This window comes from Corvus cornix, chromosome 19 (assembly GCF_000738735.6).
Source record: "Corvus cornix cornix isolate S_Up_H32 chromosome 19, ASM73873v5, whole genome shotgun sequence".
In the NCBI taxonomy this organism is placed as follows: Eukaryota; Metazoa; Chordata; class Aves; order Passeriformes; family Corvidae; genus Corvus; species Corvus cornix.
The window spans coordinates 6,860,962-6,884,530 of record NC_046348.1 but is presented as its reverse complement, the minus strand read 5'-3'; the positions used below and the strand labels follow the sequence as shown (position 1 = coordinate 6,884,530).

Below are 23,569 nucleotides of genomic sequence, written 5' to 3'. Positions count from 1 at the left end.
GAGCCTGAGCTGGGGGACAAGGCTAGGGTGGGATGGGATGGGATGGAGGGACCCTGGTGTGTCCTGCCTGGGATGTGGGAGAATGCTGATAGGGAAGGGGGTGAGGACCGGAAGGTGATTGAATCATGGAATTGGTTGAGGTGGGAGGGACTGTTGAAGGTCATCAAGTCCAACCCCTGCAATGAGCTGGGACATCTTCAACTCATCTTCAACCTCACTTCAAATGTTTCCAGGGATGGGGCACATCCAGTTCTGGGCTACTCAGGGTAGGAGAGACAACTTGAAAGTGTCCTGGAAGATCAGGGGACTGGAGCACCTCATTTATGAGGAAAAGCTGAGGGAGCTGGGCCTGTTTAGCCCGGAGAAGAGCAGACTGAGGAGATCTTACTCTCAACTACATGGATCTGAAGGGGGCGTGTTAGAGGATGGATGGAGCCAGGCTCTCTCAGGGGTCCTGAGCAATAGAACAAGAGGCAAGGGCAGAAACAGGAGCAAGGGAAGTTACACCTGAACATGAGGAAGAACTTCTTTACCATGCAAGTGCCTAAGCACTGGAACAGGCTGCCCCAAAAGGTGGCGGATTGCCTATCCCTGGAGCTACTCAGTCATCCAGGCACAGCTCTCAGTGCTCCAGGGAACACTGCTCGAGCAGGGGGGCTGGACTAGATGACCTCCGATGGTCCCTTCCCACCGGAACCACCCCCAGATTCTGTGATCTCCCACCCCCCGGGGCAGGACCGGTCTCCCGGCGTATTTATCAGGGGGGCAGCGCTGGCCCGCACTCACCCTCTGTCTGTCTCTGCTTCCACCGGCGCCACGACTCCACCTCTCCGGTCGCCTGGAGCCGCGCGGACTTTGCCCCGTCCGCCCGTGGCTCCGTCCCGGCGGGGCGGGCATGCGGGAGCGGGGCGGGGCGGCCCCAGCGCTGCGGGGCGGGCCCGGGCCGGGCCGGAGCTGCCCGGAACGGCGACGACGACGGGATGGGGTGGGCGCTGCTGGGCACGGGGCTGCTGCTGGCACTGTACACGCTGCTCCGGCACGGGCTGCGCAGCGCCCCGCGGCCCCGCGCCCGCCCCGAGCTGCGCGGCCGCACCGCCATCGTCACCGGTGAGCGCCGGCAGCGACCGGCAGGGACCCGCGACGGGCCCCGGTGCGGCCCTTGGCCCCGCTCACCCCCGCGCTCCGCTCCGCAGGGGGAAGCAGCGGCATCGGCGCGGCCACGGCGCTGGAGCTCGCCCGGTGCGGGGCCCGCGTTATCCTGGCGACCCGCAGCGCCCGGCGGGGAGAGGCCGCCGCCAGCCGCATCCGCAGGGTGAGCGCCGGCACCGGCACCCCCGGGGAACCCCCGGCATTCCTACCCACGGGACATTCCCAGACATCCCTAGGGCACCCTCAGGGCAGCCCTGCCACCCCATGAGCAACTCCAGGACACTCCCAGGATACCCCCCTGGCACACACATGCAGCCCAGCACCCAATGGGCAGCTCCAGGACACTCCCAGGATACCCCCGTGGCACACACATGCAGCCCAGCAACCAAGGGACAGCTCCAGGACACTCCTGGGATACCCCTGGGCACCCCCAGGACACCATCCAAGACACCCAACAGGACATCTCTGAGCATCACATGAGTAAACCCCAAAACACCTCCATGGGTACATCCAGGAAACCCCCAGGCACTCCCAGGAGACCCCCATGGCATACCCCGGGAACAACCCCTCAGACACCCCCACAGGGCATCACCAGGCACCCCGAGATACTCCAAGAGAGGGGCACACTGTACCCCGGGGACGGCTGCAGCTTCCCATGCTGGGGGTCCCAGCACATTGCAGCCCTTGGGCAAGATCCGGTTCCCAGAACATCCCCCTGCCCCTGGCTGTCTCCAGCCCCCACCCAGGGCAGAGCACCCCCCCCCGGGCTGTCCCCCTGGCCCTGCCCCAGGCCCTGCTGTGCCCACAGGAGACAGGGAACAACGAGGTGCTGTTCATGCATCTGGACCTGGCCAGCCTGCGCTCGGTGAGAGCCTTTGCCAGCACCTTCCTGCGGCAGGAGCCCCACCTGCACCTCCTCATCAACAACGCAGGTGAGTGCTGGGACTCCAGATCCCCTCTGCACCCCCAGGACACCACCATGAGCTGCCACTGCCTCCTCATTCCACAGGGGTGAGCATCGGGGGCACGACAGAGGATGGCTTCAGCCTCCCCTTCCAGGTGAACCACCTGGGCCATTTCCTGCTGACCCAGCTGCTGCTGGAGCGGCTGCGGAGCTGCGCTCCCAGCCGGGTGGTCATCGTGGCCTCCAGCGCTCACTGCGCCGGCCGCCTGCACCCTGAATCCCTGGGCCGGCCGCCCTCGGGGCTGTTCTCCACCTTCCAGGACTACTGTGACAGCAAATTGGCCAACGTGCTGCACGCCCGTGAGCTGGCCACGCGTGAGCAGGGCACACAGGTCACCTGCTACGCCGTGCACCCAGGTAGGACCCAGCTCGCCTTTGGTGTCTGTCTGTGATCTGCACACCTCTGTGTCCCGTTGTGTCCCTCTGTGGGGGTGGCCTTGTGCTTTGCTGCTGTATCACAGGGAATTCCTGCACGGGGAGCATCTTCCTGTTGTGCTGTGCGGCCCTTTGCGTGTGTCCCTGTGCACAGTGTCTCCTTTCATGGTGTGTCCCTTATCTTGGCATGTCCCTTTGCACCTTGTCACCTTGCACTGTGCTCCTTTATACAGTGTGTTCCTTTTACAGTGTCCCTTTGCACAACATAGCCCTTTATACAGTGTGTCCCTTCTCATATGTGTCCCTTTGCATGGCATCTCCCTTTGCACATGTCCTCACATGGGGCACACCCACACACCCCCTCCCCGGCCTTGCACGGCCAGGACAAGCGTGGCAGTGCCTGGGGACAATCACAGCCGTGCTGCCCATGCCAAGGCCACCTTGGCCATCTCCCTTAGGTGCCCATCCACTGGGGCACACAGGGGGACGCTCCATGGGGGACAGTCCATGGAGGACGCTCCATATGTGCCAATCTCCCACAGGGTTCGTCAACACTTCTCTGTTCCGGCACGCGCCGCTGTGGCTGAAGCCGCTGCTGCTGCCGCTGGCCTGGCTGCTGTTCCTGGACCCGTCTGAGGGGGCACAGGTGGTGCTGGACTGCGCCACGCAGGAGGGCCTCGAGCCCCTCAGTGGCCGCTACTTCACTGACTGTGGCCCCCGGGTGCCATGGCCGGCAGGCCGTGATGACCGCCTGGCACGGGCACTCTGGGAGGGCAGCGAGCGGCTGGTGGGGCTGGGGGTGGCAGGGGGACAGCGGGAGGGACATCAGGAGGGACATCGAGAGGGCCCTGCTGCTCCCACGGCACAATAAAGGGGATGGTGGTGATGAGGGAGCCCAGGGGGTCCTGTGTGGGTGTGGAAGAGGAGTGTGCGAGGGGCGCCAGCCCTTGAACATGGACACACACCGTGCCCTGCACGTGCAGCAGAGCTGGGGGGTGACAGTGAGTGAGTGTGCAAGGGGATGTGTGTGGGTGCGCAGAGCAGCACGCCCAGGCCTGCACACACACTGCAGGACACGCACCCTGCCTTGCACACCCATGCAGTGTCACACACACATCCCTTGCACACCCATGCAGTGTCACACACACATCCCTTGCACCCCCATGCAGTGTCACACACACCCTGCCATGCAGTGTCACACACACCCTGCCTTGCACACCCATGCAGTGTCACACACACATCCCTTGCACACTCACGCGTCCCTCCCTTGCACACCCGCGCACACCGCGCATGCGCGCACCCCCATGTTACCCGCGCACGCGGCGCCCAACATGGCGGCGCCCACGGCCCCGGCCCCGCCCCCGGGTGTGGCACCGACCTCCCCAAGATGGCGGCGCCCGCGGGCCGCGCCCCCGCCGTGCGAGGCGCGGGGGTTGTGGGGGCGGGCGGCGGCGGGGCCGCCATGGGGAACTGCCACACGGTGGGGCCCAATGAGGCGCTGGTGGTGTCAGGTACGGTCGGGACAGAGGGGCTGTGGGGTGACACGGAGGGGACCCTGAGGAAGTTGGGGGTCTTGGCTGTGGGGGAGTGTCAGGAGTTTGAGGGGTCTCTATTATGGGGGGACCGTGAGGGATTGGGGCGGGTCTCTAATGGGGTGTGCTAAGAGGCGGGGTTTGGAGTTTCCTCTCAGGCATTTGAGGGGTCTCGATCACTGGGGGCCCTGAGGGAATTGCGAGGAGTGGGATGTCTCTGGGATGGAGCCTCATGGGAGGGGGAAATCGGAGGGTCCTGGCTGTGAGGGGACTCTCAGGGGTTTGAGGGGTCCCTATCGGGGGGACACTGTCATGGACAGAACCTGTGGGAGTTGGGGGTGTCTCTGTGATGGGGTGTGCAAGGAGGGAGGAAGTGGGGGGGAGTCCTGGCTGTGAGGACACTCCGAGGGATTCTAGGGGTCCCTGTCCTGGGAGGGCCCGGAGTGATTTGGGAATAGACAGGGAGATGGGAGATGCTGCAATGGAACTGAGGCTCCGGGGTGGGGTCCCTGCATGAACCCCGGGGCTCTGGGGTGGGGTCCGGTGTCAGCAGCAGCACCTCCGATGCTGCTGATTTCGGGTGATATCAGGCAGTGGCACCAGCAAAGCTCTGGGCCCCCGTTAACAGGCTTAGGCTTGGATTGCCAGGAAGCTGTCCTGTTCCCCGGGACAGGTTGGATTTCCCAGGGAAGGGGAGCTGGGTATGAGCATCCCCCTGGAGCAGAGCGCTGCAGGTTTATCCCTGCAGTGCCCGTCTTCATCCATCACATCCTGCTGCTGCTTCCTCACCAGCACATCGCCTGGACTCTCAGCGGTGCTGGCACTGGATGCAGGTGATGCCCATTGGACATGTGGAATGTCACCAGCAACTGACTGAGGTGACTGAGAGTGGGGTTAAACAAGCCAGCAGTGAAATCCCCCATGTCTGATTTACCCTGTAGCTGCTTCAATGCTGCTGAAGCTCCAGGCTGCACTATGGCATGGACCAGGCTTTGTGCGGACAGGATTATTATTAATTAATTATTGTTAGATGAATTCATTATTGTTAGGTGATGTGAGGGCTGGGAGCTTCACTCTCTGGCAGACTGAGGCCACCTGCAAGGTAGTGAGCACCCGGTAGAAAATGCACGTGAATGTCAGGGCTGTGCCTCAGTCACAGCTCTGCCACGCTTGCAGCTATGTTATTGTGGTTTTGGAGCCAAAGCCTCCAGCAAGCTGTGGCTGATCTGTTATCAGTTCATCTCTCTTGGATGACAGACCTCTTACAGGAATTCCTAAGGAGATGCCAGGAGCAGGCTGCAGTTCTGGCAACAAGTATGCCCACTCTGGTGATGGCTTCTGAGGAGTTACAAGCTGCACCCAGCAGCTGCCCAGAGCAGCAGTATTCCTTGCAGTTTTCCTGGTCTGCAGTTCCCAGTGGGATCCAGAGCTGATGCTGTGCTTCCCTCCGAAGAGCCCCCTGTCAAAATTGGCACTGCTCGGTGAAATGCCACATTCACGGGAAGATTGGGAAGCTGTGCTCCAGGTGTGCCAGGATGCCCTTTAGTCTCAAAGCTTGGGTTTGCTTCTGTTCAGCTCTGGAGTTTACAAAACGCAGCTTCCAGGATGAGCCAGCAGGAATTTGTGGCATCTGCTTGCAGTTCCAGGCTTGGTGCTTTTCCACAGCCCGGAGCAGCGAGCCCAGGACACTCCTCTAAGTGCAGCTGCGTTTTGGGAAGGGAGCAGAGATCACGCCGGGTTCTGCCAGTTGGGATGGGGTTTGGAGCTGCCACCAGACCGGTTTTTCTCAGCTGCTCCCCGACATAGTCTACAGATACTTGCTGAATCCTGAGGGCACCAACTGGGAGCTCTGCAGGGCCCTGCAGCTCCTCTGTGCCCGTGTGCAGAGCGGCTGCCAGGGCATTAGTGAGAGGGTGTAGCTACAAGCCGTTGAAATTCCAGGAACTTGAGCCATGTTCCTCCGGGGAAGAGCAGGAAGGACCTTGTGGGGCAGCATTAATTTGTGTGATACTAAGTTGGATTTGGGGAGAGAGGGGAAGGGAATGAGAAACCAATAATAATTACTAATAAGCCAAAATAATATTAAATACATTTTAGTTAATTTAATTTAAATAAACCAAATATTATTAGAGGCAGGCCTTTGGCTTGCAGTGTTGAATTGTCATGTGGTAGTTATTTGAAAGACTTCACTTTTTGGGAGGGTTTCCTTTACTTTCTTTATTCAGCCTGTGCCCCTTGGCCTTTAGTCCCGGGCTTCCCCTGGCACATGGGTTTTTCTGAGGAGGGTTGTTCCTTCTTTTCACTTTCTTGTGAGACACTCGAGTTCCTCCAGTGCTCAAGGAGCAGCCAGCTGTGCTTTGGGATCATGGAGCTTTGTAGCCTTATTTGGGAAGCTGCTTCCCAGGCACGGCTCAGCACTCCATTGGCGCTGCCATCCTTCCCCTGCTGAGCAACATCGATCTCCTTCTAAGAAACTGCACTGCTGATTGATCCATTGGTGAATCGTGGAGCCCAGGATTTGTAGGAATGCCCCACAGAGCCTTGAGTCTCCCCACATTGTGAGTCTGACTTTTCTGGGAGACTCCCTTGGCACAAGGTCTGAGGAGGCTTTGGCAGGAGCAGTGAGCCTGCTCTGAGCAAAACTAGTGCTGGTCAGGTTTTCAGGGAAATGCACAAAGTACCTGTTCACCCTGATATCTGAATGTTCCCACCAGGGAACCAAATAGGCTGTGAAATCCTGGGTTTGGGTTACAATCTGGTTAAATGCAGCTTTTGTGGCTAAGGGTCGATCTGCTGATTTTGAAATACAGTGCTGTAATATTTCCACAGAGTGTCATAATAAGGAAATATGTATTTATAGTGACCATGTTCATCTAACAGTTACCAAACAGCATTGCCCAAATCTCTACAGCTGAAGCATTTTCCTTCTGGGTGGCAAAGGCTGCAGCAGAGGAGCTCTGAGGGGAACACCTGGACATACATGAAGGGGGAAAGTGAGCACAGCCCTCCTTGTTCCTGCATTAGGGAGTGAAAGGAGGAAAAAAACCAGGGGTTTGCAACCCATCCAACCCAAGTTTATTTCCTAGGAGGCTACTGAAACAAATATATTGCTTGTAACACCTTGAAGAGCACAAGTAGAGGTATTTGCCACGTCCAGCTAATCTGATTCCCTCTCAGGTGAGCAGAAGTCAGCTTGAGAAATATGCTTCAGCCCAGTTTCTCAAATTTTACTTTAGTGCAACACCCTTTGAGGCTTCTTGATGTCTGTCAAAGTAAAAGAAGAGCTGGCAGCTAATTCTACTTTTGTGGGGGAATTTCCTGCTGTATGCCAGCAGTCAGGTGTATGTAACCCTTCCAGGGCTGCTCTAGGCTCTTCCATCTTCTTACTGCATCCCTTTTACTCCTCAAGAACTGTTCATGTCTTTGAGACTGTGCTGTTTTCATGTTACTTTTCTAAGTTGAAGGCCTTAAATAAGAATTTCTTGAGGCTCTTGAAGCCCTTCCTGCAAGAGACCTACAGTCCACAGTGCAAGGAGGAACTGGTTTCTCAGATATTATGAAATAAATATGAAACTGCCTGGAAAACCATTGCCAAGGAACTTGACAGTAGCTCACTGTTCAGCTGAAAGAATTTATCAAGTAAGTTCCTTGTTTTGGCTTGAATAATGGAATCAAGAATGTGCTTATTGAATTTGCAGACTGAGCTGGGAATGGATTCGAGAGCTTTGAAGAGCTGGATCAGGATCAAAACAAACTCTGGAGACTGACCCAATGGGCTGAACAAAATCTGATGCAGTTCAGGAAGGAGGAATGTAGAAGTTACACTTAGGTGAGAACAGTCTATTGCATGAAAATGGAAAGGGAAGGTCCAGGCCATGTCCCATGGAAAGACGTGGTGAGCAGCAAGAGCCACCTGAACCCTAAAGCTGGTGGTGCAATTCCAGTTCTTCAGCCTCAAAAGAAACAGGAGTTTGTGGGAAGGAGCAGGCAGCTTCAGCTGGGTCTCATGTGAGGTTTTGCCCTGTGTTCATACAGTTCATTCAGTTCAAACTGTTCCCCAGGGTTGTGGTTGGGGTGTCCCACCTCTCATACCAAGCAAGCTGTGCAGGAAACTTGCAGTGCCACTGATGGTCATCTGCCAGGTTTAACTGAGTGCTCCTGCAGATTTAGGTTTGTCATTTTGGCAAGCCAAAAATCTTTCCCCATGGTTGGTTTCTCACTGCTTGTGATGCTCAGGGGTTGCTGAGAGTGCAGCATTGCATCTGGTCTCAAGTCATGAGTGCTCAAAAGGGCTCTTACGTAGCTCATTTGGGATCTTTCCTTCTCAGGAGATGCTTCTTCACCTTTTTACAGGTGGTGGGGCTCAAGGATTCCCTTGTCATGTGCTTGTTAAATCTCCAGAACTTGCAAACTACTCTTTGGAAAGCCTGTTAGGAGCAGGTGGACAATAATAGTCTCAGGCCTTTACTTTTGGTTTCCAAAAGGAATTCTGGGGTAGTATCTCTGATTTTGTTGTGTAGCTTCATTGTTGTTTCTCTTCTCTGAGTTACTGTTTACAAGATGAGTTACTAAATGTATTTTTAAACTCAGTCTGTAGCATTGTTACTCATTAAGTCATTTTCATGTAGATGACATCCAGAATAAGATAGCCAGTGCAGTCTGCTTTCATCTGCTGCAGTGACCATCAGAAGCTTTTATGGATTCAACTCAGAACCCTGCATCTTTTAAAATTAATTTTTGTTAACCTTGTACCATTCCTGCATGTGAACAAAGCCTAATTTATATGCACAGCAGGGTCTAAGAACCAGACACTGACTTTAGTCTGGGCCCTGCTTTAGGATGTGATTTTCTTTATGTATGCTTTTGCATTCCTCTATCTCTGCATTATCTTCTGCCAGTAACTGTTTTCAATTACCAACTTTTTCCTGGTCTGCCCGCACTCAGCAGCCTGTTTACCATGACCTGATTTTGGAACGCTCACCACTTCCTGCCACAGAGGTAACTCAGTGCCTGAGTTACCTGGGAGAGCAAACAACACAGAGCTTGTTCAGATCATCCCAGCTTTGATGTTTTGAGCCCTGTGTCCCCAAAACTGTTGAGGCTCACGTTCTTCCTTGCTCGCTTCCTGCATCTGCTGAGAGCTCCTTTTATCTACCAACTCCCAAGCGATTAATCTTATTTCATAATAAAAAAACCCCAAACAAACAGACAACGTACTTTCCCCTGGCTCTGGGAATTCTTGCTTGAACATGGGACCCCTTTACTGGGAAGAGGCCAAGCTGGCTGGCAGCTCCCTGGCTATGAATCCTCCATTTGTGGCCCCGCACACTGCCCCGGAAGAGGCACGGTGGATGTTTGTGGAAGTGATGGCCAAGCAACTGTGAGACCCAGTCTGCTGGAACAGTGGGCGTATTATAGCTGGAAAAGGCAATTTCTCTGCCAAATCTCATTGTGCAAGAGGGTTTATTCTTCAGCCTTGCAAAGATTTCGCTTTGTTGGTTCCTTTTTCACTTGCTGCCTGAGAATTGAGAAAGAGACGGCAGGACTGCCATGGAAAATGAGCCCTCAGCTCCTCAGCCTTACCAGGACGGAGCTCTGCTGCGCTCAGACGTCCAGCGTGCGTGAAAGCAACTGGCTGGCATCCCACTCCTCCTTAATGTGTTCGTTTTCCCTGGTTTTTTAGGCTTTGAACAGTTTTTGACATATAATCTAGCTCAGTAGACCGTGCCCTGCAGCTGCGTTGTGTAGCATCAGGAAGCAAATGTAGAGCTCCTTTTGGGTGTGATACTAAATAAGGTATTTTCATGCATTTCCTACAGAAGAAGAGGAACATCTGTGTGGAGAGGCACTTTCCTGTAACAATGGTGGGTTTAGGGTGCAGAGCTTTCTCAGGATATTATTAAGAAACAATTAACAGAGGTTTGGTAAAGACCACATAGACCCTGTGAAATAAAATACCTTTCCATGTGGTGCTGCTTTTCCCGAGTGCCAGGAACACCTCCCTTCCTGTTCTTGGAAAACAAGGGCCTGGCTGAGAGGCTGAGCTAACCAGGCTGACGCCCTCCAAGAAATGTTAAAGGCATTGTGGTTACTGCAGGATGTTGTATCATCAGCTTCTGTAACGCTTGCCTGGCTGAAATAGCCTTCCAGCTATGGGAAGAAGCCAAAGGCTGGCTCTGAGCTCTAGGCTGTGCAGCACAGGAGATCTGAAAAAGTGTGTAAAGCCTTTTCCCGTTTGTGTTTAATTCTTACTGAAGTGCAAGGGTGAAGAATTGTAGATGGGGCTCATCTGCTGGTTTGTCAACCATTGCATGGAAGCCAGTAAAGCAGGCAGTATGTGGCCAGTGTTTGGGAGCAGGCAGAAGATAGCTAAATGCTGGGGGACTGGGAGGAAGAGGAGGAGGACAGGGAGGACAGAGTCCCCTCCTGCAGTCGGAGAGCCCTGCAGGCATACTGGCCTGGATGTGTGCTGCTTCTTCTTCTTCATTTTGATCTCTTGCAGGAAACAATAATGGTCATTTCGCTTGAAAGGCCTGCTGGCTGCTGGCTTCATCCTTCTCCCTTTCCCCTCCCACAACCCAAAGCTCCCACAGCCACGCTGTGTTCTGCGTTCCTGCTCTTCCTGTGCGCCGGCTCTGTCTTGCCTGTAGAGATCCATCCCGCAGGGCTGGAACTGTCTGTTGCTCTGTTTGTACAGCACTCATCTTGCTGAGGGCCTCAGGCACTGCTGTAGTAAGAGTGATTATGGAGAGCAGACAAGAGAGGTAATTCTGGCTCGATCTGCCTGAGAGTCAGCAGCTCCCAGCCCTGGTCTGAGCTGGGGAGCTGCAGAGCTCCTCCCTTCCCAGCCATGAAAACCCGGGGCTGATCACTGGCAGGGTGCTCTCTTGAAAGGCAGCAGGTGTCTTGTTCCTTAAATCAAAGATACAAAAATCCAGACAGCATCTTCTGGCTTCACTGGGATCAAATCTTAAATGTGTCAGAGGAGTTCTGGAGGCTGCCTGAATCTTGGGCACATGCAATTCTGAGATGGGCCATCAAAGCATCAGACACTGTGCTACTTACACAAGCCAGAACTAGGAGGTATTTTTTGGGAGCTCAAGGGTTCTTCCCTCCTCCAATGCTGACTTGAGAGCTCCTCTGGGAATTTAAGGGTGGTGTGAAGGAAAGGAGGTGGGTTTGTTACATGGCTTTCCTTAACAGTTAACATCACAGTTGAAGATACTTACATTGATTCTGGCTGCTAAAAGTGCTTAACAAAACTAAAATAAAGCCCTGATTTGAGATACAGTCACCTTCTGTGTGTTACTGTTGGTCATAGTGAATTATACAAATACTATTTTCCAACTTTATAAGACAATTCCAAAAAAAGTTGCCTTGGGAAAACTGCTGTGTGAAGCCCATGGAGAGGAGGAAGAGCATGAACTTCTCTGCTTGTAAGTTATTCCCTGTCCAAGAGCACGTGCATGTGTGTGATCCTGATGTCTCTGTGCTCTCTGCTGTGCTGCAGGTGGCTGCTGTGGCTCTGATGAGAAGCAATATGTGTATGGAGGCTGGGCCTGGGCATGGTGGTGCATTACTGACACCCAAAGGTAAGGAGACCCCTGTTGTTTGTGGGCTTTTGGAGTAGGAATTTGGCAAAATCATCCCAGTGGGGCTGTCAGCAGTGTCTTTAGGAACACTGGACCAGGCACTGCATATGAAACCAGGGGTGAGCATCAGGAGTTCTTTGCTGGCTGTTGGCATGGGGACAGCTGGATGCCACAGTGCAAAAGACACACAAAAAAAGAAATCACATGCTTTCAGCTGAAGTACTTTTCAAATGGCCTCTATGTCCACAAGAGGAGCCAAGTCCTGCCCAGTAAGGCCCAACCCCTTAGCCAGTAACAAACCAGTTTGTGACCTGCAGTGCACCAGTGCCGCCCTCTGCTCCTCAAGTCTCTCTTTGTAAAGACTGCTGACTGCTCTCACCTTGGGAGCAGACTGTTCCAATTTAAAACCACGGGATTTCCTTGCTCTCCCTTTCCTCAGCTGTAGATTTTGCTTGCTGCTGCTTACAGTCTGGGCTCTGAGCTGACATGCTGTGGTAGTGCTGCTGTCCTGCTAATACAGCTCTTTGTGTCTAGGATCTGTAGGAATGCTCCCTCCCAATACATCCCTCATGCCCACTGATGCAGATTTCCTCTGTCTGTGTAAAAAAATAACAGGGAAAAGGATAAAGACGTGACTTTTGGGTTTTACACTGAATGATGGCCAGAGGTTGTAGTTAACCCTTACAGCCTCTTCCAACCTCTTTTCCCTGTACCTGTGTTGCCACCAGCAGACAAAGTGAGCATGTGGCTGCCCTCACTCTGCACGTGATGGAAGGTGGGAGGGGAAGGAAAAGCCCAGCTTGTGGGTTTAGTGTTTAAGGGCTGTGTTTGATCCAGACAAGCTTCATTCCCAGGTTTTTGTAAGACATCTTGTTGGGAGAACTGTTAATTGAACAAATGGTTCTTCCTTCTCTTCTTTTGTGAGAAGTGCAGAGAACGGTGCAGGACCTTGACCTGCCCAGTACAGGAGATCAGATACATTTGGGAGGCTGGTTTTTTAAGTTAAGGATAGGCTGAATCCAGGGCCAAGAGCTGGATTGCCAGGAATGAGCTGTTACATGATAGAGGTCTGCGCATTATTTAGCAAATGGGGCTCTTGACAGGAATTCCAGCATCCAAACAAATCTACTTTAAAATCCATACCATTCAAACAGTTCATGCCGTAGGATGTGGGGCTTAATTCTCCTTTCTCAAATGCCATAAGCTGTGCCCCAGATGGAGCCCACTGCATTAACATGAAGAGTGAGACAGATTTCCTTCTCTGAAATTAGGACATTTTTTCTGGAACTTCCAGTGCTGCAAGCAAGAGAGACAGGAGCAATTGTGTTGCTGTCAGCGGCATCCCGCCAGGTAGCATTAACCTGGGAACAAAAGGAACAGTTAGAGCTGGCAGGGTGCTGGGCACTTACCCTGCTCCAACCTTGAGCACTGGGGAAAAACAAGGGGAAAAAATGCTGTCCCTGTTTAGGGGTCAGAAATAAAAGCAGTGAGAGAGACAGCGTGGTCTAATATGCCTCTGGGGGAGCCAAATGGTGTTAATTCAGCTTCTCAGGACAACACTTGGAAGCAACTTCTCTCCTCAATGCCTTAGCCAGGGGTGGGTAGCCAGGTCCCTGGCATTTTCATTTTTCTGGCCTCTCTTAAATATTGACACAGAAGCATCTAAATTATTACCAAAAGGAATTTTTCCTGGTGTCAACAAGGGATTCCAGCTGACACCAGGATGGCGTAGATGGTTCAGTTTTATGTGCAGGGTGGGCATGAGCCCCCAGCCTATCTATCCTCATTAAAAGAAGCTGCTGTATGCTGCAAACTCTCCTCCCCAGCGACCAGGGGAGCTGATTATGGAGCCCTGGGAGCAGGCAGTGGGAAAAAGGCAAACTGAACAGGGAAAAGCTGAAACCTCAAAGTCTCGTCTGTCCTTTGCAACGAGTGTCTTACTCTCTGGTAACTGCTCTGTGTATTTGCTGTCCTACCCTTACTCCTCCCTGCTCAGAGTGTCTTTGGAGGTTTTGACCATCCTCTGTCGCTGCGAGAATGTTGAGACGTCGGAGGGGGTCCCACTGTACGTAACAGGGGTTGCACAGGTAATAATCCACCAGCTTCCTAACACCCTGTCTAACTGTTTATCCCTCTGTTTTGAGCAGCAGCAGCAGCAGCAGCAGCAGGATAACAAAAACTAATGATTTTCTAATGGGACAGCTGAAATCTCCATACCCTCCTCTCCTTCCCCTTCTCCTTCTCCAGCACTTGCCCTGTGGCACTCCACAGTTAACAGATAATGCAGACAGGTACATCCCTGGAAAATTCCAAATTCAGCATTTCTGTACCTAATGTTTGCTCCTGCTGTAACCCTTTCCTTGCCAGCACGGTCTCCATTGTGGGCATGGGGGAGAGCAGAAGGGCATCTGCTTTTGTGTGGAGGCACAGGCAAGCCAGGTTGGATTCTGTACAGGATTTGGGACAGGTGGGAAGGCAGGCTTTGTGTCATTTCAAAACTGCAGCTGTGCCTGGCTCTGCAGTGTTGGCTATGGATTCCCACTCAGCCCTTCTTCCTCCATATGGAGACACTGCCCATTTTGGATGTTGTCACCTCTGAAAGTACAGCACAGAGACCTTGGATGAGTTGCAGCACACAGGACTGACATTATGAACCATTAATGACCAAACATCCCTGTGAACAGAACTAAGAAGCAGCACAGTTTGGGAATTAAATTCCAAGTCTTGATTAGGCCTTCAGAAGGCTGAAATCCTGCAGTATCTGATTAAAGCCATGAACACATGGCAAAAAATGCCTGTGCATGTCCTGGACAGTGGGATGTGTTTTATCAGCTCCCAGGTTGCATGCCAGTTTAATTAGGACAGTGGCCAAGGCAGGCATGAATTTGCAGGGATAGGTTTCAGCACTTCCAGCCAATTCTGGAGCAACTCAACGTGCACGCAGCAGCCCAGGGCAGCCCCTTCATGGTTCAGATGTTTGACCTAATGTTCACTGACACAAACTCTCTGCCCCGTGGCTCCCTGTCCTGACTCCCGACGCCTTTCCGGCTCATTATGGCTGACGTGGGAGCCAGGCTTGGCTTCCTGGAACAGAACCTGCCACAGCCAAGGTTCTGTCCCTTGTCTTACGAAATTATGACCTGCAGATTGCTGGGACTGACCAAAGTACCTCAGGCCCTCCTGGGGTGACTGAGAAAGCTCTGGAGCTGCAAGATCTGTTCCTGGGTGCCTGATGCTCTACAGGCGTGGCCATAAAGAGCTGGAGACTCATTTCCATCTGCCTTTGGGTCACGGGACACTGGAAAAATAGAGAGAGAGGTGAACCAGGTCAGGGGGTAGGTCTGTGTAGGGCTAACCCAGGGCTGCTTCTTCAGCATCAGTGCCAGGTTCTGCCAAGCACCAGTGCTCATGTGAGGTGGGTGGGAGCATCCCAGTTCTGTGCTGTGCTTCTGAACCAGTGACACCATCCTGTGCTGCCACAGCATTGGGCAGCATGGCACAATGAGCCTCTGACAGAGGGCCCTTTGTGGTTCCAAAACTGCAGCTTCTGGCCCCTCACTGACCCAGCAGGAGGGAAAGGGTCACGGGATCATTTCCAGTCTGGATTCCAGCCTTTGCTGATAAATTGCCTTTAAGCATTATCTGAAAATCTATTTCTTGGCCGCAGTGCCCAGTCTGTCTCCAGTCACAGATGTGGTCCCTTGGCTGCATTCTGTGCCTGTCTTGCATTACCTGTGATGAGTGCAGCAGGTAGCTTGGGGCAGGAGATGCAAAGGGAAGAGCTGTGTGTGTGTAACCTGGAAACGTGCAAATATTTTACGTTTTTTGGCAGGATTTCCCTAGAGATAATGACGTTACAGCCCAGGTGTGAGGACGTAGAGACGGCGGAGGGGGTAGCTATAACTGTCACAGGTGTGGCACAGGTACAGTAACTCCAAAACATCATTTCAGGAATGCATGTCTCTAACTTATATCTGGTTTTCCCCCTTAAGAGGTGGCTGTTGTCCAGGGAGAGAAGCCAACTATGAAATAAATCCGTGTACCAAACCATGCTGTCCTTGTTGGTACAAACACACTCCAGTATGTTCCATGTGGTGAAGGGGGTTGTGACCTCTCCTCCTCTCCCTAAAATAATTTTTTCTGGTGTCTCATTTGTCCACGTGGCAAATGAGGTGCGTGGGGGTGACTTGCTGTGTTTGTGGAATGCTGATGTTCTGTGGTGGCCTTGGAGCTGTGTGTGACCCCACAGGACTGACCCATAACCTCCTGAGATGGTATCGAGCTTTATATTCCTTTGGATTGTTATTGTTAGCACATGGACCTTGTACTTCTTCACGGTGAGTTAAAGCTTAAAAAAAAAGAACTTAGTCCCTCCAGGCGCTAAAACTGGCGTGTAAATTTTTTGGCTGGAATTGAATTTTGATTCTCTCCAGCTTTCCTCAAATGTAAGAACCTGCTTTTGCTGCTTGTGGCAGCACACCAAAACCCTGCACTTCTTGGAGTCTGAGGTCTGCTGTCCTGGTACAGGCTGTCCTTGGGGCCAAGTCCTGCCCTGGGGAGGATGCTGGGAGGGAAATGTTAGTTTTTGAGGGAATTGGGTTCCTCAATTAGGCAGCTGGATGCTGTGATTGAAAATTGTTCCTGACAGCTCATTCTGGATGTACAAACCAAGGACGGCTCTCAGTGCACACAGGGCTGTGGTCACTGTGTGTCCAAGGCATGTCCAGGTGAGTTGTCACAGGATAAGTGGCTGCCACATTCCCTGTGGGGAGCTCTGGAGCCAAGGGGAGCTGCTGAGTGATGCAGTGATGTGACCAAAATCCCTCATGGAGTCAGCACCCTTGGTTTCAATTTTTCAGTACTTTATATCCGTCTTTCAGTTCTTTTCCAGTTCTTTATATCCATTTAGCTGCTAAGGCATCACAAAACCCCAGTGGTCTTTGCATGGTTGGCAAAATGTGTGCACCCATGTCTCCCTTCACACTCTTTTCCTAAATCTGTAGGCTTTTCCTTCTGTATTTGGTGTTTCTCTGAAGCCAGCATTCCCTTTTGTCCTAGTTTTGGGAAATCCCTCCATTGCCTGCAAAATGGTCTGGTAGCAGAGGGCTGGATCACCAGGTGCCTTGATTTAAAAATGCAGACCCCAGTTCATCTCATTCGTGTTACTCTCTCCTCTCACTGTTCATTTTTTCCACTGACAGTTAATTTTAAAGCTGGGATCCAAGGAATTGCCACGCAGAAAGCAGCCTCGAGGCTGTTGGGGATGTGCATGGCAGAAGTTACCTTAACTTTGCAGAAGTACTTTTGAGACAAAGATTTTTCTTTTAAGGGCTTGAGCAAAAAAAAAGAAAGGGAAAAAAGCAAACAACTTATTCCTGGAGAAAGAGCTTTTAAAGTGTTTGCTGTAATGATAGAAATTCTTAATGTGCGCAAGGATGCTGTTCTTTTTCTTGAGGAGGGATTTAATGAGTGCTCACCAGTAGTCTCCTCCCTGCGTTGGCTGGGTGCTGGGATGTGCTGGGATGCTGCTGCCTTGGGCCATGCTGGGCTCTGTATCCTTCTGTACCATTTTCCTGAGCCTCCAGCTAATTGGATTCTTTGTGCTCACCCCTCACTGCGAGTGCAGCTGGCCGGAGCAGGGTGCGGCGGCATCGATCCTGCACACAGGATTGCTGGATGGAGGCTCTCTGATTCCCTGCCAGCCAAAGGCTCTCCCTCTGATGGGAGTGACATTTGAGAAGCACTGAGTGTCGCAGTGCCCTGCCTGAAACCCTGCAGAACACACTGAGCACGAATTGCTCAACTCTGGTTTCTTTTGTGCAGCCTTTGCTTTGGAGGTTGGGATCTGTATTCCGTGCAGGGCCAGGCTCCCATGGGCTGTCCAGGGCTCACCAGTGGAGGCTGGCTGGCTTTATCCAGAGGCTGAATCATTCCTTGCTCCTAAGCACCGCAGGGATTCTCCTAATGAACATCCTGCCCTGTGCTCTGTCCTCCCCACAGCTCCCGAGGGTGGGGATTGTTTGGAGAGGTGGAATTGCTGGCAGATGCTCACCATAAATGTTGCTGCTGAGTCTAATTGCTTTTAATACTTGCAAAAACCTCCCGTTCGCTGTGGCAGGGCCTTGTGCAGGGCTCACGCTCCTGGGTGCAGCTCCAGAGCAGCTCTCCCAACTCCCCCTTGTGTGGGAAGAGCACACTGCTGGCCTGGGGTGTAGGGACAAGAAGCCACTGTGGAATTGGCCCCGAAAGGATCCCGAGAGGCTTTGGGGACAATGAGGAAGAGGATTGCCACACTTGCCTGAGGTTGTTTGACATTTTTGACTGGGAGAACCAGTCTGGGAAGCAGCAGTAGGAAATAGGCTCAGCCTGAGTTGGCCTTTCTTCACATTACAAGGGGCAGGGTTGTGGCAGGTGAGTTTTGGCCAGCTCACTGTGTCTAACACAGTCCACCTCCTGTCCCTTTAGAAGATGACAGTCAGTCCCAGTTGTCCTGCTCTCTGGCAGGGCTGGGGCCAGGTGCTGCAGTTTGGCTCCAGAGGGATCATTTTGGATGGATCTCAAGAAAGAGTTGTGTTGCTTTTGCAGCTGGAAGTGCTCTAGAAGGTATTGGGATGAGGTCTGTAGGCTGTGAATCCCTCAGTAGTGTGTGCTGGGACCCTCAGAGGGTCCTTGTGCAGCATCTGTGGCTTTGGAAGTCTCTGAACCAGGTCCAACCAATGCCCTTGGGGCAGGACTCCGGGTGCCACCAGCTCCTTGTGGGACAGGAGGCACTGCCCAGCACAGCTGTGTCCATGAGAGGGTGCTGTAGGATCCAGAAAGCTGCGTGGCTGCTATGGACCTGCTCCTTCTCTGGTGCTGCCAGGCACAGAATGTCCCTGTGCCCAGCCTTTGCCTGAGCCCTCAGACTGGGCAGGGCCACCAGGAGCTGACATCTTGGTGGGTTGCAGCTCCTCATAGCTGGGTGCTGTAGAGCACAGATCTCCACTGCCTAACACACTCCACGGGGATTTGTAATTCACTTTGCCTTTAAAAAGCAGCCCTGTGACCAGCAGGACCATCCTAAGACCCTGGCTTGGCTGGAATGGGGGTGCTTTTACACCTGGCTCTGGCTGTGGGAGGTGAAAATATTGCTGTGTCCCACTTCTGGGGATCATCACCAGTCTGACAGTATGGAGCAGAACAGCCAAGTTCTGACCATGACACGTTGGAGTCTGGCAGCTCCCAGCTACAGGCAGGACAAACCAGTGTGCTGTGGTCTTACTGTCTCATCTCTCCTTCCAGGGAACACTGAATAGAGCCCCTGTTCCCAAGCTGCTCCTTGGGTTTGTCAGACTCTTTCTTGTTTTCTGCCTTTCCTTGGTCAGAAAAAAATTAATTCTAGTGAAAGAGGAGGAAGAGAAAGGTAACAAAATGGCTTTTGGCCAGGGATGGTAACAGCCAGCTTTCTTCTGACTCTGGTGTTGGTGCAATGGCTGAACTGGTATTTCAGGGCTTTTTGTAGGATTTCTGTGAGTTGGGACTGGTAGGGCCGGGCTCTGTCCCCACTGCTGTGGGACAGATGGCTGCAGGGAGCACCTCCATGCTGAGCTGCTGTAGGGGTTTGGACAGCAGCACACAGAGCAGGGCCTCGCTGGCTGGTCCAGTGGCCTGGCTCAGTCTGGTGACAGCTCAGTGCTGTCCCTTGGAGCATCAGTAGCATGGGGGCCTGGCAGCCTGGTGGTGGTACTGCTGCTTCTGCTGCTGCTGCTGCTGTTGGGTGCCTGCACCTCCTGGACAGGCACCTTCAGTCCCTTTGGTTCTGTCTCCTGTCTCTAGGTGAAGATAATGACCGAGAAGGAGCTCCTGGCTGTGGCCTGTGAGCAGTTCTTGGGGAAGAACGTGCAGGATGTGAAGAACGTGGTCCTGCAGACACTGGAGGGACACCTGCGCTCCATCCTGGGTATGGAGGGGCTCATCCCCTGGAGGCATCTCGAGTGGCTTTGTCCCTTCTCAGCTGGCTGGTCCCAGCAGTATCGCTGTCACCACGCAGCCACACGGGACCTTCCTCTGCTGCCTGCAGAGGTGGCATCTCCCTTCCAGCAGCTCCCTCTGTGTGGCTGGGCGTTGTGATAAATAAGTTTTCAGTGCCTGCAGCAAGAGATGTCTGAGTCCCCAAGGGCCACAGGTAGCACGTGTGGGTGGTGGTTGCACTTGTGAGACTGAGATGTTGGTGCCACTGCAGGGGCAGAGGATTATGCCCTTATGCCCAGGCCTGAATTAGGGACAACGAGGATGTTGCTGAGCTTAGACCCACGTCATTGCGTGTTACCTGTTCCAAATAAAGTGCTTCACCTTCCTCCACTCTGCAGGTACCCTGACAGTGGAGCAGATCTACCAGGACAGGGACCAGTTTGCCAAGCTGGTGCGGGAGGTGGCAGCTCCCGACGTGGGTCGCATGGGGATCGAGATCCTGAGTTTCACCATCAAGGTACGCCCAGATGCTGGGCGCTGCACTCTGGGCAGAGCTGTGGGAGCAGCAGGAGAGAGCCTGGCCCTGACTCCCCTGCTGACAGCCTGTCCCAGCCCTCCGGGAGTTTCCATGACAGCCGCTGCAGCATGTCCTGTATCCAGGCAGCTGGGCCAAGAGCAGCTGGGTAGCTGCCTCTGTAAACAGGCTCGTGGAGAGAGCTGGCTGATAACCCAGCCCCCTGGGAGTGAGGGAAGATGTCGGGATGTCCTTTTTCACCCTGCCCTCCCCTGTTTGTTTGGAGCAGCTGACATGGCGTGTTCTGGCCCCGGGTTGACCGCGCTGAGCTTCAGTAGGAAGGGAGCAAGATGGAGTCACTTGTTTGAAGTGCTTATGACTTATCTCCCCTCCCCAGGATGTCTATGATAAAGTGGATTACCTGAGCTCCCTGGGGAAGACTCAGATTGCAGCTGTCCAAAGGGATGCAGACATTGGAGTGGCAGAAGCCGAGCGGGATGCTGGCATTCGGGTGAGTCCAGAGATGTGCCGGGCTTCCCTGGAGCAGCCTCTTCTGCTCCAACTGCACGCTCTGAAGCTCTGCTCTCTGTTCCCTCTCTGCAGGAGGCAGAGTGCAAGAGAGAAATGCTGGATGTCAAGTTCATGGCAGATACCAAAATAGCAGATTCCAAACGGGCTTTTGAGTTGCAGAAAGCTGCCTTCACTGAGGAGGTCAACATTAAGGTGACAGCATCCCACAGCCCACTGCTGTTTCCTGGAGGGTCTGTGATGGTATTGGTGGCTCTGGGACTTGTCAGCTTCCTCCTCCTGCATCTGTTAGGAGAACTAGAGGTGGAGAACCCAGGTCTGTGTGTCACTGTGAGCTCCTTGCAGCAGATGCCTCTCCTGTTTGCAGATATTCGGTGGGACTTGGAGGAGAGGAAAGGGTGGGGAGGGTTGAACCTGGAGCTGGTTGGGCTCAAGTGCTGTGGGAAGAGCAGCACTGAGGATTGGGATGTCACCCCTGGGAAGAGGTTCAGTAGCAGGAGTCGTGTCTGGTTTTGGAGTCCTTGTATCTGCACACAGGAGTTTGTGGCCCAGACCCCTCTTCTCCTCTTCCCCGTGTGCAGACTGCAGAAGCCCAGCTGGCCTACGAGCTCCAGAGCGCCCGGGAGCAGCAGAAGATCCGCCAGGAGGAGATCGAAATCGAGGTGGTGGAGCGCAAGAAGCAGATCGAGGTGGAACAGAAGGAGGTGGTCCGGATGGAGAAGGAGCTGATGGCCACCGTGAAGCAGCCGGCCGAGGCCGAAGCCTATCGCATCCAGCAGATCGCCGAGGGCGAGAAGTGAGTGAGCCCCTGCCCTGGGCTGGGGAGGTGGGAGCACAGTGCTGCCCTGAGCCCCTGCTCCTGGGCTCTCTGAGGGATCCAGGTTGCTGCAGGGCTGTGTTTCCCTTTCCAGGGTGAAGCAAATCCTCCTTGCTCAGGCGGAGGCGGAAAAGATCCGCAAGATTGGAGAGGCTGAGGCTTTTGTGATCGAGGCCGTTGGGATGGCAGAGGCTGAGGGGTTGAAGCTGAAAGCACAAGCACTCCAGAAGTATGGAGAAGCTGCCCAGCTGGCTCTAGTGCTGGATGCACTGCCCGAGGTGAGGAGGGAGCAGCTTTCCCCTGCTTCAGGTGGACCAGGGGAGTTCCCACACTGGGCCAGGTCTCCTGGGGGCACAGCAAGGCCCTGTAGGGACCTTTGCCAGTGACCTGCTGAGCAGTTCCTTGACTCTCTGCTCATCCCTGCTTCCCCAGATCGCTGCCCAAGTGTCTGCTCCCCTCTCCAAAGTGAATGAGATCGTTATTCTCAGCGGAGAGAAAGGCAGCACCATGTCCGATGTGAACCGTCTCCTGGCTGAGGTCCCCGCCTCCGTGCGTGCCATCACTGGTGTGGATCTCACAAAGGTGAGCTGGGCGCTGGCAGCTGGCAATGCCAGCTGCTCCTAGGGCACGGGGACCTGCCTGGAAGCTTTCAGTCTCCCAGGGAACCTCTCTTTCCCCAACCCTGTCCACCGCAGAGTGCAGGCAGCTCCCTGCCTTCCCTTCCTGCAGCCCTAACAGCTTCTCTCTTCCCCTCCTGCAGCTTCCCCTGTTCCAGAAAGCCACCGAGGCCAAGGAATGAGGTTGGCCAACCCAAAACTAGTGAAGATCACTCCCTGTTATGCACTCAGACATCAACTGCCTTCGACACATGGGAATTCCTTTTATATCAAAGACAATCCGAGTTTCATTTGTAACTGGTGCCTTATTTTGTAGGGCCAGAAAGATGCATGTCCTGTCTGCTGCTCTTTTTATTCCAAGGCTGGGAGAGGATTTATTTTCTAATTAACCTTGTGTTGTCTCAGGCCAATCCCATCCCCGGTTATGACTGGCAGCTTCTCTGGCGTTGCAGTCCCAGTGCCTTGCTGTTCTCTGCCCTGGGGTGAACACCTGGAGCTGGGAGCGGAGGCTTGGGATGTGGAGCTTTAGGAAAAGAACCAGGACCCCCTCCCCTGGTCTCCTTGCCCTCTCTCAGTGACTCTCCTGGGCACTGTCCCAGCCCTGCCTCTGCCCACAGCTGTCCCTGTGGCTGGCTCTCCCTGTGTCTCACCCCCAGGGCCCCCACAGTGCCAGCAGCCCTGCCCAGGCTGGGTGGGTGGCAGCCAACCCCCCAGGAGGGTGACAATCCAGCACTAGCAGTGGGTGCTACCCTCTCCCATGCTGGCTCCCCTTGGGGAATTTTCCTCATAGGATCTGGAGCAGGGAGCTCTCCACAGGGCAGAGGGAGCCCAGCTCAGCCCTGGTGAGGTCCCACCACCAGAAATACCAAAAAGGAGCGCTGTGCCAAAGCCACCCATCCCCTGAGAGGGCAGTGTCCCCAGATGCTGTGGCACTTCCTGACCCCACAGCTCAAGCAGAATGTTGGTCAGAGGTGGGTTGGGGGACCAGCAGGACACTGAGGTGGGGACAGGCTCCTCCAGCACAGCCTGTACAGCTGCCCCTGCCTCCCTCCCTCCCCCTGCCTCTTATGGCCAGTGGCTTTGCTGTCTTGTGACAATGTGAAAGAGGTTGTCCCCTGTGTGTGCCCATCCTCCCCACAGTGCCACAGAGCCCTCTCTGCCCCTTCCCTGCCTGTCTCGATGCCTGTGCTCCATGTGGCTGGCACAGCCAGACCCTGTGTGAAGTCAGCCTGGCACTGCTGGAGGGCTGGTGGCATTTGGGGGTCCTGCGCCCACAGCTCAGTGCCCCCACCCCGTGCCATAGGGCGGGGGCAGGTCCCTCCCGGTGCTGTCCTTTGCCAGGAGTGACCCAGGGCTGGGGGGGCGCGGCTGCTGCGGGGCCCCCCCGTGCCCTCCCAGCGGCGTTATCGGTCCCCGGCCTGCACTGGCCCGTGGGCGGCGGGCAGGCGTGCCGGGCCGGGCCGGGCCCTATCTGCATGTGCCTGCGCCCGCCACCCCGCTGCTGAGAGATAATAAACCCTTGTCACCTCCT

At 54.1% G+C, this 23,569-nt stretch overlaps 2 protein-coding genes across 6 annotated transcripts; both read left to right on the top strand.

Annotated features, from left to right (window-relative positions):
* Positions 1–919: 919 nt before the first annotated feature.
* Positions 920–3,818, top strand: DHRS13 (dehydrogenase/reductase 13). Its single transcript, XM_039562691.1, has 5 exons — positions 920–1,107; positions 1,194–1,312; positions 1,958–2,081; positions 2,159–2,470; positions 3,031–3,818. The coding sequence occupies exons 1-5, from the start codon at positions 981–983 to the stop codon at positions 3,357–3,359; spliced, it is 1,011 nt and encodes a 336-aa protein (XP_039418625.1). The 5' UTR covers positions 920–980; the 3' UTR covers positions 3,360–3,818.
* FLOT2 (flotillin 2) lies at positions 3,805–23,569 on the top strand. 5 transcript variants are annotated; one of them, XM_039562687.1, is made up of 11 exons: positions 3,898–3,999; positions 11,531–11,612; positions 15,445–15,535; positions 19,428–19,551; positions 19,961–20,079; positions 20,474–20,587; positions 20,680–20,799; positions 21,186–21,400; positions 21,516–21,699; positions 21,854–22,003; positions 22,182–23,569. In XM_039562687.1, the coding sequence occupies exons 1-11, from the start codon at positions 3,951–3,953 to the stop codon at positions 22,218–22,220; spliced, it is 1,287 nt and encodes a 428-aa protein (XP_039418621.1). In that variant the 5' UTR covers positions 3,898–3,950; the 3' UTR covers positions 22,221–23,569. The 5 variants fall into 5 exon arrangements, with proteins under 5 accessions (XP_039418623.1, XP_039418621.1, XP_039418622.1 ...); XM_039562688.1 differs by lacking the exon at positions 15,445–15,535 and adding an exon at positions 13,609–13,699; XM_019287661.2 differs by lacking the exon at positions 3,898–3,999 and adding an exon at positions 7,719–7,849.

What these genes read in the sequence shown, in the direction of transcription:
- DHRS13 (XM_039562691.1), top strand. Translation starts at nt 981, where the DNA reads ATGGGGTGGGCGCTGCTGGGCACGGGGCTGCTGCTGGCACTGTACACG. An exon ending in CCTCCTCATCAACAACGCAG is followed by an intron (nt 2,082 to 2,158) that starts GTGAGTGCTGGG and finishes CTCATTCCACAG; the next exon opens with GGGTGAGCATCGGGGGCACG. An exon ending in CTGCTACGCCGTGCACCCAG is followed by an intron (nt 2,471 to 3,030) that starts GTAGGACCCAGC and finishes AATCTCCCACAG; the next exon opens with GGTTCGTCAACACTTCTCTG.
- FLOT2 (XM_039562687.1), top strand. Translation starts at nt 3,951, where the DNA reads ATGGGGAACTGCCACACGGTGGGGCCCAATGAGGCGCTGGTGGTGTCA. An exon ending in TGCATTACTGACACCCAAAG is followed by an intron (nt 11,613 to 15,444) that starts GTAAGGAGACCC and finishes GTTTTTTGGCAG; the next exon opens with GATTTCCCTAGAGATAATGA. An exon ending in CTGTCACAGGTGTGGCACAG is followed by an intron (nt 15,536 to 19,427) that starts GTACAGTAACTC and finishes TCCTGTCTCTAG; the next exon opens with GTGAAGATAATGACCGAGAA.